Below are 16,099 nucleotides of genomic sequence, written 5' to 3' on the forward strand. Positions count from 1 at the left end.
ATCTCACAGTCGAGTACACACGACTGTAGCTTTCTTACTTGTTTAATAATGTTGATGTTTTTGAAACACAGTTTACAACTTATAATTTGAAGTTCTCTAAAGACAAACGCTCTGCATCCTTGTTTATTTGGGCCAAACTATCCTCTGATATGATGCGCACTACATCAGAATCCACATCATCGCCGTTACTATCATCGAGTACGCATAGAAGACCATCGTTTTCCATATACGGGAAGAAGAATTCTGGTTTATCCCACTTCGTACGCTCGCCGATACCACAATGCGACTCCGCAGCCATGTGTTCGGCAAGAAGTTCGAAACAGTCAAATTGAAGATCACAGGACACACAACGCATCAAGCACAGCTGACGCCGCACAAAGTTGACAATTTTAATCTTCTGATAAAAGTTCAATGAATTGGTGGCTGCCTCAAAATCCAAGCCATGCTTCTCAAGCATATGTTCTTTCAATGTGCCAAACTGAGCTTCTTCCTGGGCGCAGTACAAGCACTTTATGGCATTGGGTTCCCCGTCTCCTGCCCAATCTGACCAATCCGAATCATGTTCTGCATCGGAGTCTTGGCGAGCAAAATGCTTGTCGAAGTCCACGCTGGCATTGTCTTCGCCGAGAGATTTACGCTTCTGTCTTTGTTGTTTTCGATGAGAATTCGGTGACGTAGTGCGATTATAGTTGACCAGGAAAAATTTGTCATACTCGCGGCGATTGGGATTTATACGCTTGTGGCCTTTCTTACGCATGTGCTCCTTTAACGTGGGTCGATCCTAAAAGAAACAGTCAGTTTGCAAAATGTTCCAATGGTAAAATGTACTTACATACCTTAAATGTCTTTTCGCAATATAGGCATAGTAATCTATTTAAATTTTCCTCCAATTGCTCAAGCAGCTCGTCTACATAGACTAGCTTCTCGGGCTTGCCCACAAGCAAGAAATGTTTGTCAAATAGATGATCCAAATAATCAGCCCGCAGTCCTTTAATGACAGTACGACAGAATAGGCATTCTTTGCTGAAGGTGCGATCCGTTAGCTCAAACTGATGACGCACTAGAGCTGCGCTCAACCGCTGTTCCTGGAGCCGCTTGCGTAGCTCAAAGTCCTGCGGCAATATATCACAGAGCAGATAGTATTTCTCATTCTTGGCGTAACTTCCGTCTGGCAGTTGATCCAGAAACATAGTTGTGCAGTACTGTTCGAATTCGTGAGCTATAAAAGAAAGTATACATGAGCCTTTACTTTGGGTACAAGATAAAACGCATTTACCCTGAAACTCCTTTTCCCAATACTGCAAGTAATCCTCCAGCAGCGCAATATCATCCACATCCGCAATGACCAGACGATGCTCGAGATACAGGTGCGCTAGGCAGTCATCTCTGTCCGCGGGAAATATAAACACTTTGTCGCATTTCAAGCACTTGATGGCTGTATTGAACGACGGTTTCAGCACAACATAATCTTTGTTATTACCCACTGGAGCCACCACATCGTCCTCTGAACTTTTATTATTCGCCTGCTCCATCTGTTGACAATAAATAAATACTTATCGATAAATTTGATATCACTGGATTTTTGGCCGATACTTTGTTTAATTATATTTGCCGTTAACTGCGTTGGGACATCTTGATACAAGTGAACCAAGTACATGAATTTAGTTTCTCGTAAGTGGCAAATCTAAATTTTTAAATTTTGGGTCAAATTAAAATCATTTTCCCTATCCGATTTCTATTTATAATCGAATAGGTTCTATCGAACTTACAAATAACAATCGATTAAGAGTCGGTATCGATATAAGTTTCAACTGTAGCAACACGTGTGTTGCTCGGCCATTTTCTTCAGTCAGGCACCGCGTGCAAACGTCTTTTTGGTACTCCATATATTACGGTTAAAATAAAATAGTTAAAATGACTGACGTTGGTAAGCAATTAATTGCAAATTATAATCAAAATGTTATTGTGACAATGATGCATTAACCATTGCAGATGCCCGGAAGAAAAAGAAGAAAATTAAGGAAGAGCCACTCGATGAAGATCTTGGAACTCTGCAGAAGCAGAATCAATTCCAAATAAAGCCATCGTCGAAAATTGCCGAGTTGGACACTTCTCAATGGCCACTGCTACTCAAGAACTTCGACAAACTCAACATACGGTCAAATCATTATACACCACTGGCACATGGTTCATCACCGCTCAATCGCGATATTAAGGAATACATTAAAACTGGCTTCATCAATCTCGACAAGCCGTCAAATCCCAGCTCCCATGAGGTTGTGGCATGGATCAAAAAGATACTGAAAGTGGAAAAAACCGGACATTCGGGCACACTGGATCCCAAGGTCACAGGTAAGAAAACAATACCATGTGCTTTCCATGGTGCAAAATAGACAGGAATCCTTCGTCTATATGTGATGGAGATGTCTCTTGTTATCATAAAATATTCATATTTTCAGTCAGGGAACCAATTCTAAAATTGTTGTGCATAGTTTCATTCATTTTTCCTCAAGTTAAACTATTTTCCAAACCTAACCTCAAACGTAACTAACGCACGTGCTTTCCCAATTTTCTCACCCTCCACAAAAACACAGGGTGCCTTCTTGTGTGCATTGACCGCGCCACACGCCTCGTGAAATCGCAGCAAAGTGCTGGCAAGGAGTATGTGGCCATTTTTAAATTGCATGGAGCCGTCGAATCTGTTGCCAAGGTCCGTCAAGGTTTGGAGAAGCTGCGGGGCGCACTTTTCCAGCGTCCACCGTTAATCTCAGCTGTCAAACGTCAATTGCGTGTGCGCACTGTTTACGACAGCAAACTGTTGGACTACGATGAAACTCGTAATATGGGTAAGTCCATCAAATAAATTCAAGTTGTTGAACCCTCCGCCTGCCGCTGCCTGGCTTAAGGCAGAGACAGACTGAGCTCTTCCCAGCTGAAGTAAATACATCAAAATTTCAGTATTTGCGAGTGAGCAAATGCACAGTTTTATTGGTAACACTTTCTATTCTCCTCTCGCCACAATACTCACGTGTCTAGGTGTTTTTTGGGTTAGCTGCGAGGCTGGTTCCTACATCCGAACAATGTGCGTCCATTTGGGTCTAGTCCTGGGCGTTGGTGGCCAAATGTTGGAGCTGCGACGCGTTCGCTCAGGTATTCAATCCGAGCGCGATGGCATGGTCACAATGCACGATGTTCTCGACGCCATGTGGCTGTATGAAAATCACAAAGATGAGTCCATGCTGCGACGTGTCATCAAGCCCTTGGAGGGTCTTCTGGTCAACCACAAGCGCATCATCATGAAGGACAGCTCGGTAAGTCTTCAAGAGAATGTTATTGAAAGTCTTCATTACCTACCCCATGATATTAAGCCGGCAGACGATTGTATTTTAACCAGCAACGTCTGTGACTATGACTGGGAACAGTAAAGCCGCTGATGTGTGTATGTTGGAGTTGCGCCTGCTAGCGTATCTGACAAAGATTTTTTCAGACCACAATAACTTAATATTAACTTAAATTAAATTGAATATTCCACTTTCACAATACTAAATTCGTTCTTCCTGTCCATATCGTTATCTAGGTGAATGCCGTTTGCTATGGTGCCAAAATCATGTTACCCGGTGTCTTGCGGTATGAAGATGGCATTGAACTCGAACAGGAAATTGTCATCTGCACGACAAAGGGTGAGGCCATTTGCTTAGCCATCGCTCTGATGACAACAGCGACCATGTCGTCTTGCGACCACGGCGTTGTGGCTAAGATTAAACGTGTCATCATGGAGCGCGATACATATCCACGCAAGTGGGGATTGGGTCCGAAGGCATCGGCCAAGAAGGCGCTTATTGCTGCCGGCAAACTAGACAAGTTTGGCAGGCCCAATGAGAACACACCCAAGGAATGGTTAACCGGGTTCGTGGACTACAATGCCAAAAAGCAAGTTGCGGCAGTGACGCCACAAACTCCTGAACCACCTACCAACGGATCCAGTGAAGTCAGCAAGGTAAAAGAGTATATTCAAAAAGTCTTTACTGAAGATAATTAATTGAAATTGTTTATCTGCAGCGCAAACTGAGTACCTCAAGTGTCGAGGAATCCGCAGTCGATGCCACGCCTGCGAAATCAGATAAGAAAAAGAAGAAGAAGAAGCATAAGGGCGAGGAGGAGGCTCCAGCTGAGGCCGAAGATGCGGATGCTGCTGATACCACCGTAGAGAAAAAGAAGAAGAAGAAGAAGGACAAAGATAGGGATAGAGAAGAGGCTTAGGAGTAGAGTAGCTACTCATACTATGCATAATTGTATTAGGAATTAGCCTTTATGTCCTCCACTATTCAGAGCATTTTCGTAGTCGTTAAGTTTTTAAAGTTGCAGACGTCGACGTGCTGTAAAAATGCAAATTTTTAATGCATTTATAAGTGACATTCGCAATGCAATAAACACATTTTTTATTGTAAATTGTTAAGTCTTCCTGATTTCGATAAACTTACCTCAACATTTACAGCAGCATCGTAACAACCACTTTCTTAAAAGGTAAGAAATTTCTTTATGTTATTATTATAAATGTTTTTCTTCTGATGAGTGCTAACTTTCGCCCCTATCTGAAAAATAAGTGAAACTTCCCTTGTTGAATGCGAGATTGGTCTTACTGATAGAAATGAAAAACATTTTATTATATTATTTTTCACCAAAGAACCCTATTTGACTAATTTAATTTAATGTTCTCCTTTCAGCTTGGAACAGTAATATGGACAAAATGCTTAATCATAAGGTAAGTCATTTTTCTCAATATGTCAAAGTGTAAACTAAAATTTGATGAGTTTTAAACTTTCGCCCCTATCTGAAAGCAAAAGTGAAACTTCTCATGTTGAATGCGAGATTGGTCTTACTGATATTAGTGATTTCACTCTCTCAATAAATATCTTTTGAGAATCAATTCTAAATTGCCTTTCTCTTTTTTTTACAGATGTGAAAACATGAACTTCTTATGTCAAGTATTCTGTTGTTCTCTATTGAATTACTAGGATTTCAGTAAAGGTTAGTATCCTTAAAGTTACTGGCCACATTCAACTCTGTGATGAGCATTAACTTTCGCCCCTAGCTGAAAATTAAGAGAAACTTCTCATGTTGAATGCGAGATTGGTCTTACTGACAAACAATTGTCAAAACTTAATATTGAATATTGTTATAGAAACTACAAGATTGTTCACTTTTTCAGATCATGCTCAAAAAGATCGAAGTGACCAGTTCATTCGAATGCGTTTTAAGGTAAGCTAAAGTTCTTGTGACCAAATATAAAACTTCGGTTTTACATGATGAGCATTAACTTTCGCCCCTAGCTGAAAATTAAGTGAAACTTCTCATGTTGAATGCGAGATTGGTCTTACTGAAAATATAAAAAATATGTGCATATATGCACATTTATATGATTTCTTAAAATTATACTTATCAGTCTTCTTTTACTTTCAGTATTCGTGGGTGTGATCTTTAATTTAACGGAAATTTCTGAAAGGTTAGTTTGCCTTTGATATTTCTATTGGGTTACATAGATTTCAAAATGATGATCAATAACTTTCGCCCCTAGCTGAAAATTAAGTGAAACTTCTCATGTTGAATGCGAGATTGGTCTTACTGAAAGTTATTTATTGCCATAGAACTAAATCTAAATGTTTGTCTCTTAACTAAATAAATACTTCTATTTATCTTACAGATGGAATATACTTGTCTGGGAGATCAAAAAAACTAAAAAAGGTACGCATAATGTAAATATAATTAGTAATTCTTATTAAATAAATTGATGAGAAAGGAAAGCTGAATATGTGACATGATTCACAAAATCCGCAACAACACAATCCTCAAAAATAGGTCCTACTGAACATAAAAATAAGCAATACAATATTTCTTTAACGCCAGCATCTATTAAATAAAGTTGTATATCTTCTTTAATTGCAGTTTTTATATTTTGGACAAAAAACGCCACAAATTTTATCTATTAATCGTAAGGTGAGTTCCATTTAATTAAGCCACTTATAATGCATACATCAAAGTGATGAGAAAGGAAAGCTGAATATGTGGCATGATTCACAAAATCCGCAACAACACTATCCTCAAAAATAGGTCCTGCTGAGAAACAATCTAAATTAATAAAGTATCTATTAATAAAGAAAAAAACAAATTATTCTTTTTGTTTTTCATATTATTGCAGGTAAAGCTCTTATCCCATGACAATAACTTACGTTACTTCTGCATAAACACTATACATACGTACATTTAAATAAATAGATATAATAAAGCAAATAAAAAGTAAATGAATGTGTGTTATTTATTTTGCGGGGGTATTCGCATCTTAACCTCTAAAATTTAAGGTTAGTCAGCATTTTTTAGCGGGAAATCAAAACCATGGTTGCCACCTGTCAAACAATATCGCATCTTGGAAGCAAAAAGTGCGCGCATTTTGTTTTCAACTTAATACAGAACGGCCATAAATGCATGTAATACGTTTATCGAAAGGACACATTGTAATCACGTGTAAGTTACACGATGTAACAAATTGTGGCGGTAGAAAACAATATGGAAGCTAAAAGAAATTATCATATAACAAATGGTGAAGAATAACAAAAATATGTACACTAATGATTAAATTCAAGTAACAATGATTAATTGATCTATTTAGTAGTTGTAATGTTCAATTAATTCACGTTTTGCAACCTTTTCTTCAACTTTGAATATCATCAGGCTACATTTGTTGCTCATGAACAACCCTGTGTTTCATTCCATAATGGTATCTTGGCGCGTTGTTATCGGTCACCATATTGAAATTTAGCATGCAGTCACCAATTGCACACATGTGTGTGTAAATTTTGTGTATGTATTGAATTGTGTGTGCTAGCTTTTAGCGACGTCAGCAGCGAGAGCCGCAAGTTATTACGCGTTGAAGTGGACAAGAAGCAAATATATTAAAGGTTCCATTACATTTACGATATTAAATAAAGTCAAGGCACCTTAGTGTGCCTTATTTTCAGCAGGTGAGTGCTTTTATTACGTTTTATTTTCATTTGTGACAGGATATTTTTTCGGTTTCTCCGTGCTTCATAAAGTGTATGTATGTGTATGTGTTTGTTACGTGGGGGTGTAGTTCGGTGCCTTTTATTCTGACGCATGCGATCGACGGTATCGTATGTATGTATCCGTTGACGCCATGTTGGATTTCTTTTGAGGTTATCGATTTATAGCAAAAAAATATTTCATAGTTTTTTTTTTGTGAAGAGGTCGTCTAGCGCATAACGGGCGAGTTATAATTAAATTTACGAGCATATTAGAGATATTGACAGCACAAGTCTTATGTCAGGTATTAAAATTGCATACATTATTATTATTAATGTAAAGTGTTCAAATATAGGTGGAGATCATAATAAAAAACATCAACTTTTTCATTTAGACTGATTGTGTATGTATACTATATGCATGCATACATACATTCTAAATTCCTGTGCCTTACGTATACATGTGTACAAATAATTAATAATGAAGAAACAGAAGGAAAACCATCTGCATTTAATTGGTGTAATATCCCTTGCAAGACATTCGACAACAATAATCGGTTTTTATCGGTAACCACGTGCGCACACAGACATGTACATAAATGTGCGTACACATGCAGTCGTGACATAAGCGGGACAACTACTGTTGTGTCATTGCCATTGCATTCCGTTGGAACGCTTGAAATTGGTTTTTACCTTATACTGAGGCACACACACAAGCTCATTTTGCTACATATGAGTATGTTTCGATGTATACACAACCAGTCCGTCACAGGGTCTTCACAGCGCTGCTTGCGATCACATCGTAAAATATTTGCACGCGCATATTTTTTGAATAAAATCGGTAGTTTTTATAATTAAATTAGTATATTAAAGTAAATACAGTGCATTCGCAGTTTACAATTATGTGCGGCTCTTGGCAATAGTTAACGACAACTCGTTGCTGAAAATAATCGAAAGTGTGTAAAATGTTTGGCTGCCGTCGCTGATGCTCTGTGTTATATCTGTATTTGTATCAGTGTGCGGGTCTGCGTGGGCTGTTAAAGGCGCTTAAATAACATCAACAACTCATGCATTGTTATTGGGCCGCTGTTCTTCACATTAATTGCTATAAATGTGCGTATTATTTTACATTTATGTAGTTTTGCATCTCGTGTAGATTCCGTGAGCTATTCGATAACATTCTAATTTAAGTAGTCCTGCGCTGTCACGCACGCAGTTTTTAATTTTAAAAACATATTGACAGCGCAGTTCTTATCACAGGTAACAAATATGATTTTGTTATACCTGCCTCATTTTGCATACATATTTCCCGGAAGATTTAAGTGTGTATCTATAACAGCAGTGCGACCCATTTCCCTGCAAATTAATCGTTATTGGCAGCACTGTTTCGTAATTTACGAACTTTCTATAATTTCTTTTATTGTAAATGTTTGTAAGACATTTACATTAAATATGTTACATATTACACACTTAAATTATTTGGTTTTCGAGTATACATATTTTTTACTGCAATGCGACCCATTTGCTTGCAAAATTTACCATTATTGGCAGCATTGCTTCGTAACTCGGAAACTTTCATTTCTCTTAATTCCTAACCTTAAAATGTCTGAAATGTTTGAGTATACAGATTTTTTTTAGAAGTGCGATTCACTTATTAAAGTTTTGATAATATTGTCAATATTTCCGCATAAGTATTAAACATACAACAAATATAGTTGTTAGTTGTAATATTTAAAAAGGAAAAATAATTATTTATCAAATAATTGTCTCTACAAATATAGTCCATATGACAAATAATAATTGGATTTTATATGTAAAGTGTCTGATAAATTGCTTAAGAAACAGTTAAGATGTAATTACGTTTACCATTATCTCCACCATAATTAAGTCGGGGTTTGTAAATGTAGTTAATAATATCCTTTTTAATTTTTAGAATGTCACCAGAACTACCTCCGATTGTACTGGCAGGCAAGGATTTAAAAAAATATCGCAAATTGAACCGTCTATATCCAGTTTCACGGGAATTCCTGCATCGAAATTGGGGAAACGCCAAACGCTTCATCTGCTATGCGCTACAACCACGATGTGTACTTCGCAGTTATGCTTGGCGGAAGCGTGGAAATCGCGTCGTCATCGTACGGCGTCCACGTATCCTACTCTTCGATCCGCGACTTAAGAGCATGATTAAGCGGCGCAAGGCGAACGTTAAGCAATGGTCACCAAGCATTGTGCGACTATACAAAAAGATGGGCTTCGTCACAGAGTACGAGGAGACGGAACTGTATGGCGAGGAGCTGTCCAAACAGATGAAACAACAACTCGAATTGCTAAAGAATGGCAAACGTGGTATTTCTTTGATCGAAGATGCCAACAAAAATGTCGAGCTACGCTTGGATAAAGAATACCCTACTGTCGCACAACCCGAAGAGGATAAAAAGGCCAAAGAACTGTTCACGGAAACAATAGAAAAAGACACAGCCGATAATGCGGCAGAGACTGACGTAACGGAAACTAAAGAGCGGCAAGATGTGAACCTCATTGAGGATAAGCCGGTCACTTCAGAGCTTATGGAAATTGAAGAGTGTGAGTCACAGCCCAACAGCGAATCGGTGAATGCAGCTGAAAAGTCTAGAGGTAGCAAATTCCTTGACATGCTCATGAGTAAAGTGCGCGTCAAAAATTTTGCCAAGGAGTCGAACATCCCGACGGCGACGACCTCAACAAATGAATCTACCACATGCAACAAAGTTATAGCCGAGGAAAGTAGCGATTGCAATTTTCATGATGACGCCAGCGACGATTTCGTGGGCTTCGACGAGAGCGACCATCAGCCAGGAATGCTGCTCACTCCGTTGGTGCCGCAGAGCTGCAAGACTGTCGACGGCAATGCTGCATTTGTAAGCGATTCTCTCGAAGCTTATATGAAAAAGAATAATCTCCGCGAATCGAGCCTCGAGGATCGCGAACGCCTGCTCGAGCCCATGTATCAAGATGGGCGCGTTACGGCGCACAGTGTGCCTCCCCATATGGACATGCCAGCGGTGCCCGACAGCCTGCAACGCCTTCGCACTGTGGCCGATCGTCGTCTGTACCTGCAACGCTGCAAGAGCCAAAAGATGGCGATCATCAACAACGAGGCAAACGTCTATAGGGAACTGCAGCGGAAGTCTCGTCAACGTAAGGTTAAAGTGGCTGCCATGCAGACTCTGCAGTCATCCGGTAGCCAAATGCCATTCACCCGCCAGGGTTGGCAGGCCGCCAGCTATGTGGCCACCGACATGGACAAGTACTACTACCAGGTCATCCGCATTGACGGTGAAATGGTTCGATTACCGGGAAGTCGGGGCAACAACAGTCAGCGCGAGAAACGTCCGCATCGCAGTAAACTGACCGCCGAGGAGATCGCCAGCATCCGATGTAACCGAAGTAAATGCGTGGATGCAACTCTCAGCTCTGAGCTGAAGGTTCTACCCACATGGCCGATGAAAGGCGGCAAACTGCAGAAACTCAATCAGTATCCATTGCCTGCCATCTTCAAGCCCTGCCCGCTCTCACAGAAACCTTATCAAAAACCACTGGACGATGATACGGCCGCTTTATTGCTATCTGGCGGCAGCATGGCCATTGTCAGTATGCCTCCAGTGCATCTTGATGTAAAGCCAGAGTTGGGCCGACCTCTAGATGAGATTGCCAAACGCTATCTTCAGTACATCCTGCCTCATCATGACATATCACGCGAGTGGGCCGAGTTCAGTGTGTCCACTCTGCAGATGCAAGGGCAAGACGAGGATGCAAATGCTGAAGTATTGCCGGCGGACGGATTGCCTGCAGGCAGGCGGAGGAGTTTCACTTTTGTGATACCCTATTTGAATGATCGAAATCATATCCTTGTGCGTCGTGTTGTCGATCGCTCCGAGCAGCTGGACGATAGTTTCACTGCCGAGCAGCCGCCCGAGAAACTGCAGGAGTTCCAGTTTCGCAAAGAACTGCCCGAATCACCTGATCCCATCGACTTGGCCTGCGCAGATATGATTAATGACATGATTAACACGGTGGCCATCAGTTGCAGCGAGAACTCATTCATCAGCATTGATCCCGATGCAAGTTACTCCTCTACTTCTGAGATAAGTCCCATTAAAGAGGAGACGGCAGCTAGTAAGGTGGACAAATCCGGTAATAAATTGTCAACTGGCAAACAACAACAGCAGCAACTGCGGCGCCCCAACAAACAGCAGCGTTTGGCAAAAGAGCTTCGCCGTCTCAATGCCACCATCATCGATGCAGCTGCTATGGCAAAGGATGGTAAGTCCCTACACGTATAATAGGTTGCAGTGTTGATTTTCAACCAAAACATTTGTTAATTGTTGTTGTTCAAAATTGAAATACTAAAGATAACAAGTATAATAGATATAATAATTTGACCATTCTTCGTTGCAGCCAACAAACCTTGTGTCAAAGAACACTGTCAGATGGGTTGCCTCTGCGAGAGTCTCGCCGGAGAGTTTCCCGCTCGAGAACATTGCGGACGTGCGGATTGTGTTCTGGAATGCCGCTGCACACGGGCGGAGCTGACTCGCGTAATGCGCGTAGAGACTGACGTAAGTATCTGTGTTTATAGGTCTAGATCCAGTTTAACCTAATGCCATGTTTCAATAACAGGGTCGCGGCCTCTCGAACGAGGATGCGTTCAATCTGCGACGCAAGGCGACAGCTCGCTTGGCTAAAATGGAAAAGGATTTCACATCGACTCTAGTGCTGACCGACAATGAAACGCTGCTCATCAACGAAACTCAGTGTGATAAGAAACGACGCTGCACGAAAGCGCCCAAACGATACGAGGACTTTGACGACTCCGTTGAGGATGATGATTTGGTGCGTCCAGCTAAGGCCGCAAAACGTGATCCAAGCGTAAAACGCTCCCGAGTCACCCCAGAGACTGCATTTGCAACTTTGCCATCGCTGCAACCAAAGTGCACTGTGAAGGACACGGATTTTGTGCAGTTAAAGCACTGCGAAGTGTCGCTTCGTCGTCTTCCCGACATTGCTAATTTGGCCATCTTTTGCATGACACATCAGCTTTATAATTGCTCCTGCGGCGGAACTGCATTGGAAGGAAAGCCGGTCATAATTGAAAAGGAAGATGGCGATGCTGTTGCCCCTCACTATGTGCCTGAGTTGGCCACAAGGGCTCACTACAGTTTCGAGCGACCACCGGAGGAATCGCAAGCACAGTCGAAGAAGCGCCGCAAGGATAATAAGGCACAGTTACAAGAACTTCCGAAGAAATCAACTATTAAACCATTCATAAAGATATTGCCAAAGCAGGAACAGCTTGATCCGACAATTAAACCAGAAATTAAACTCACAATTAAAACCCCAATTCCACCGACAACGTCAGCGCAATCGTTGCTGCTTCCACCGCCTACGCCATTAGCAACGACCAAAGCAGCTGCAAGTGGAGTTGCGTCGCCTGAACGACCTGCTGAGCTCGACATTATCTTTAGCTACTATCGCTCCCGTGCATACCTCTGCCGCCGTGCAGTCTCTGTGCCAAAGAATTGCTATTTGCGGCTTAATCGCCGTCGAGCTGAACGCGTGCGCTTGGAGGTGAGGCGCAGTGAGACGCCCCAGACACAAGAGCTGCTTAAAAAGCGCATCTCGAATGCGGTGCACTACTATCGTGCTGAACTGGATCAGCAACGACGCATAGAACAGGAGCAGCAGAAGCAGCAACATAAGCTAACGGAGCCGGAGTCAGAGCCACAAGTTATTCTTGTGCGTGACGATTCCGATGAGAGCGAAGCAGGCAATGTAGTGGCAAGCAAACGAGCAACTCACAGCGAACTCGGCGTTGAAATGCAGCCACCTAAGCGCAAGAGGCATCTGCCCAATTCAGCGGAGGAGTCAAAAGATGCGATCAAGCAGAAAACTGATGTGCAACAGTCCGCTCCTATGCCAGAGATTCAAATGCCGAAGATATCGTCGTGCTTTTCACTGTACACAGGCGCCACGGATTCAACTGCTAGCTCGTCATCCCCGAGTTTGGATGACAGCGCCTCGGTGGACTCTGCGGTATTCCGCGCATCCTACAACGATGTGATACTCAAGATGAACACGCATGTGAGCAAAAAGATGCAGGACATTGATCTGGCGCTGCAGCGTGAAAGTAAAATAATTCCCGCTCCCAATGAGGACATTCTATGCATCATCAAGTGGACCAATTTCTTGGCTGCTTTTGAGTCGGACTATGTATTCATTTGGGACGTCCAGATGAAGAACCACAATTTCCTCGCAGCGACCATCACCAACATGATGCCTGCGGTTTGCGGTGCCATTGGTGTGGTCAATACGCGCTTTGCTCCTGATCCCAGCGCCTTGCCGCTGATGGCGCGCATGCTGCTGGAGAGCAAACAGAATGAGAACACTGGTCGCTTGGCAGTGGTCATGCAGGGCAGGCAACAGTATTGGCTGGTCAAGGGATTCCTGCGGTACATGGAGGGTAATGCGTGCACCAAGCCGACGCCCCAATCCCATCCCATATTGACCAAGAAAATCAATGTGCTCTGCTCGCTGATGGTAAAGCAAAAGATAAGGGAGCAGCACAAACAACTTGAACTGGCAAGGGCAGCCAAAGAAGCCGCGAATTTGCAAAGCTTAAGTGCACCTACATCGTCGCAAGATATCGCTACAGTATCAACTCCATCATCAGTTGCTTCGCCAGCAGCAGTCCCAGCAACAATGTTGCCTACACCTCCTGCCAGATCGACGACAACGACGACGCAGAACAAGGATGCTGGTCTCATCATTCGCAGCAACATTGAGTTCCGCAAGGTGCATCAAGGAGATGTGAGTGCTCTGCAAATACCAGAGCGACACGCAAAGGATCATCGCTGGTTGGTGTTGAATCTCTTTGACGACTTCTCGCATATATTCGTTCCCGCCTTCCGGGACATGATCTCTTTAGATCGCATTTATCAAGTGGTTCGCGCTTCTTTTGATACGCAGAAGGTCATCAAATTGCAATTCTTCAAGGATGCTCCCTACGATGCCTTCGTGACACCGGCGTCCAAGCGCAAAATCTACTTTGGCCCGTTGCCGCTGGACAAGGAGCCGCCAGTGCTGGTGCTGCTGCAAAGTGTCGACGGGAAGATGATGTTGCGAGAAGTGTATCAACGTGAGCACAGCATTAAAGTGCAGGCTGAGAGGCGTACGATGGCGTTTTGGGTGTTGCAGATCAATAACCAGGTGCACTTTGAGGTCGACTTGACGGCATCGGCTGGCATGGTGACGAAGGTCGAAAAGACTGAGTCGGAGCAACAGCTGCAGCAGCAACAGTTGCAGCAGTTGAACGCCAAAGACGACGACAATGCCGCAGATGACGATGATGATGACGACTGCATGATTATAGATGATGACGTGGATGCGGCAAAGCAACCAGAGTCGAGTCAGGATACGAAACCACAGCGTACCAACTACACCATTCAGGCGATGTCAGCCGGTAATAGCGGTGTTCTCCAGATAGTAAGATCACCAACAGATGCAGCTGGCGGGAATTCAGCAAGCAATGGATCAGTGGCTGGAGGATTTCTGCCATTCATTGCGAATGTGCCTGCCATAGGAAGAACTGCACCGTCTACACAATTCCTTACGCCACAAGTGCAGGTCACACAAACGCCGGTGGTGCCATCTACGTCTGGTCGGAGTGAGACGAATACGGAGCCCAAGCCAGCCAAGATTAGTCGCATCTCCGTGCAGCGGTGCAAGACTCCAGCCTTAGCTACAACAGCTGCCTCAAGTAACAGCAAGGAGACCGGTTCGCCTCCCGCCAAGATCAATGAATCATTGCAGCAGCTGCTGAGTGGTGGTAATGGGAATATTAAGATCGGCGTTCCATCCACAGGTATTACAATCACCAAGATGAAATCTAAAGATGCCAATGGAACATCAGCTCACCCACTGCACAACAATGCAGCTGTGGAGCCTATTAAAATTGGTCTCAAGCGCAAGGCAACAGAGCCATCGCCTGCAGCAAGTATCATTAGACCAGCAATAGCAGAATCATCAATCAGAACACCAACAATTGTGAAGAAAACGGCCACCACAATCTCTATTGGGAATCTGCCTATCCATCAGGTGCGTCCGCTGCCAACCAAACTGCAGCAGTTGGCCGCCGCTCGCAATTCCCTGCCGCACAAGCAACCCGCCGTTGCAGCAAAGGACGCCAGATCGTCGCTTCCCGCAAAGCATCCAGTGATGGAGGCGTCCTCGACGACATCGACACCAGAAGCGGGCAATCGGAAGGTGCCAGCAACGGCGAGTACAAGTAAACCGCAGTACGGCTTTTTGGTGGCCAAAGATTTACCACGCTATCGGGTTAAGTTTATGGACTCCAAGTACATGGTCAAGATACCCGATAGCGGTGTCTATGCCTTCAGAAATTGTGCAGCCGCCAGTGCTTATTTAAATCGGTAAGTTTGTGTAAAGCTTGAAAATATGCTTAAACTGGAATCTATCATTATGAACATTTTTATTTACAGTGAATTGACACGCAAAGAGAACCTGAAGCCATATCTGCCAGGAGAGTGGAAGTTTTTGCCTTTTGAAAACTGCGTTCAGAAGCCAACAACGCCACAAAAACAGCAATCACCACCACAACAACAAACACAACAGCGCTCGGCGGCGAAGTCACTGTCACAATCGACGACTATGCCAATCGTTATCGAAGACTAATTCAATTATTAGAATCGAAATTTTCAAGCCTCGAGCGAGATACACACACATTATACGTACACACACCCGCGCAACAGTTAACAATAACTCAAACATATTTAATATGTAGATTATTAAGACATAGGTTTAATGAATTATGTTAATATTATTTGATATGAATTCTAATATTTTTTTTTAGTTTTTCTTGTTTGAATTGTAGCGTAATAGAAACCAGCAAATGTGAGCAAGTAAGATAGAGATACAAAGTAAGGCTGAAGGAGAGAGCACAAAAATAAACAAAACAAAAAATTTCATTGCCACTGTTGCGATTTATTAGCTTGCGACTCTCGAGCGCG

General features: G+C 42.7%; 3 protein-coding genes and 6 non-coding genes across 12 annotated transcripts; 8 read left to right on the forward strand and 1 right to left on the reverse strand.

Annotated features, from left to right (window-relative positions):
- Positions 1-44: 44 nt before the first annotated feature.
- Positions 45-1,720, reverse strand: LOC133841359 (zinc finger protein 277). The gene is made up of 4 exons (XM_062273774.1): positions 1,594-1,720; positions 1,277-1,532; positions 837-1,219; positions 45-781 (listed from the first exon to the last, which is right to left on the reverse strand). The coding sequence occupies exons 2-4, from the start codon at positions 1,530-1,532 to the stop codon at positions 80-82; spliced, it is 1,341 nt and encodes a 446-aa protein (XP_062129758.1). The 5' UTR covers positions 1,594-1,720; the 3' UTR covers positions 45-79.
- Positions 1,721-1,772: 52 nt separating this feature from the next.
- Positions 1,773-4,268, forward strand: LOC133841358 (H/ACA ribonucleoprotein complex subunit 4). Of its 3 annotated transcripts, XM_062273771.1 has the most exons (6): positions 1,774-1,927; positions 1,993-2,352; positions 2,595-2,846; positions 3,037-3,311; positions 3,578-3,997; positions 4,060-4,268. In XM_062273771.1, exons 1-6 carry the CDS (start codon positions 1,915-1,917, stop codon positions 4,258-4,260), a joined length of 1,521 nt encoding a protein of 506 aa, XP_062129755.1. In that variant the 5' UTR covers positions 1,774-1,914; the 3' UTR covers positions 4,261-4,268. The 3 variants fall into 3 exon arrangements, with proteins under 3 accessions (XP_062129757.1, XP_062129755.1, XP_062129756.1); XM_062273773.1 differs by lacking the exons at positions 3,578-3,997; positions 4,060-4,268 and having other exon boundaries at positions 1,773-1,927; positions 3,053-3,258; XM_062273772.1 differs by lacking the exons at positions 1,774-1,927; positions 1,993-2,352 and having other exon boundaries at positions 2,704-2,846; positions 3,053-3,311.
- Positions 3,353-3,493, forward strand: LOC133846624 (small nucleolar RNA snoR639/H1). The gene has a single exon (XR_009894965.1). It is a non-coding gene; the product is annotated as a small nucleolar RNA snoR639/H1 (small nucleolar RNA).
- A 292-nt stretch (positions 4,269-4,560) lies between the features above and the next one.
- Positions 4,561-4,652, forward strand: LOC133846628 (small nucleolar RNA Me28S-Gm1083). Its single transcript, XR_009894969.1, has one exon. It is a non-coding gene; the product is annotated as a small nucleolar RNA Me28S-Gm1083 (small nucleolar RNA).
- A 145-nt stretch (positions 4,653-4,797) lies between these two features.
- LOC133846629 (small nucleolar RNA Me28S-Gm1083) lies at positions 4,798-4,892 on the forward strand. The gene has a single exon (XR_009894970.1). It is a non-coding gene; the product is annotated as a small nucleolar RNA Me28S-Gm1083 (small nucleolar RNA).
- A 167-nt stretch (positions 4,893-5,059) lies between these two features.
- LOC133846632 (small nucleolar RNA Me28S-Gm1083) lies at positions 5,060-5,150 on the forward strand. Its single transcript, XR_009894973.1, has one exon. It is a non-coding gene; the product is annotated as a small nucleolar RNA Me28S-Gm1083 (small nucleolar RNA).
- A 147-nt stretch (positions 5,151-5,297) lies between these two features.
- Positions 5,298-5,390, forward strand: LOC133846627 (small nucleolar RNA Me28S-Gm1083). The gene has a single exon (XR_009894968.1). It is a non-coding gene; the product is annotated as a small nucleolar RNA Me28S-Gm1083 (small nucleolar RNA).
- A 152-nt stretch (positions 5,391-5,542) lies between these two features.
- On the forward strand, positions 5,543-5,635 carry LOC133846630 (small nucleolar RNA Me28S-Gm1083). Its single transcript, XR_009894971.1, has one exon. It is a non-coding gene; the product is annotated as a small nucleolar RNA Me28S-Gm1083 (small nucleolar RNA).
- Positions 5,636-6,857: 1,222 nt separating this feature from the next.
- LOC133845202 (uncharacterized) lies at positions 6,858-15,923 on the forward strand. Of its 2 annotated transcripts, none has more exons than XM_062279593.1 (5): positions 6,858-7,016; positions 8,968-11,336; positions 11,472-11,632; positions 11,694-15,502; positions 15,572-15,923. In XM_062279593.1, exons 2-5 carry the CDS (start codon positions 8,969-8,971, stop codon positions 15,762-15,764), a joined length of 6,531 nt encoding a protein of 2,176 aa, XP_062135577.1. In that variant the 5' UTR covers positions 6,858-7,016; position 8,968; the 3' UTR covers positions 15,765-15,923. The 2 variants fall into 2 exon arrangements, with proteins under 2 accessions (XP_062135577.1, XP_062135576.1); XM_062279592.1 differs by lacking the exon at positions 6,858-7,016 and adding an exon at positions 7,796-8,147.
- Positions 15,924-16,099: the final 176 nt, after the last annotated feature.

Source organism: Drosophila sulfurigaster, chromosome 3 (genome assembly GCF_023558435.1).
Source record: "Drosophila sulfurigaster albostrigata strain 15112-1811.04 chromosome 3, ASM2355843v2, whole genome shotgun sequence".
NCBI classification, from domain to species: Eukaryota; Metazoa; Arthropoda; class Insecta; order Diptera; family Drosophilidae; genus Drosophila; species Drosophila sulfurigaster.

Excerpts from the sequence above, each read along its gene's own strand:
- LOC133841359 (XM_062273774.1), bottom strand. The coding sequence starts at position 1,532 with ATGGAGCAGGCGAATAATAAAAGTTCAGAGGACGATGTGGTGGCTCCA. Across the intron at positions 1,220-1,276 it reads TTGGGAAAAGGAGTTTCAGG|CTCACGAATTCGAACAGTAC; the intron begins GTAAATGCGTTT and ends TTTCTTTTATAG. Across the intron at positions 782-836 it reads ATTGCGAAAAGACATTTAAG|GATCGACCCACGTTAAAGGA; the intron begins GTATGTAAGTAC and ends TGTTTCTTTTAG.
- LOC133841358 (XM_062273771.1), top strand. Across the intron at positions 2,353-2,594 it reads ACTGGATCCCAAGGTCACAG|GGTGCCTTCTTGTGTGCATT; the intron begins GTAAGAAAACAA and ends ACAAAAACACAG. Across the intron at positions 2,847-3,036 it reads CGATGAAACTCGTAATATGG|GTGTTTTTTGGGTTAGCTGC; the intron begins GTAAGTCCATCA and ends TCACGTGTCTAG.
- LOC133845202 (XM_062279593.1), top strand. The coding sequence starts at position 8,969 with ATGTCACCAGAACTACCTCCGATTGTACTGGCAGGCAAGGATTTAAAA. Across the intron at positions 11,337-11,471 it reads AGCTGCTATGGCAAAGGATG|CCAACAAACCTTGTGTCAAA; the intron begins GTAAGTCCCTAC and ends TCTTCGTTGCAG. Across the intron at positions 11,633-11,693 it reads TAATGCGCGTAGAGACTGAC|GGTCGCGGCCTCTCGAACGA; the intron begins GTAAGTATCTGT and ends TTTCAATAACAG.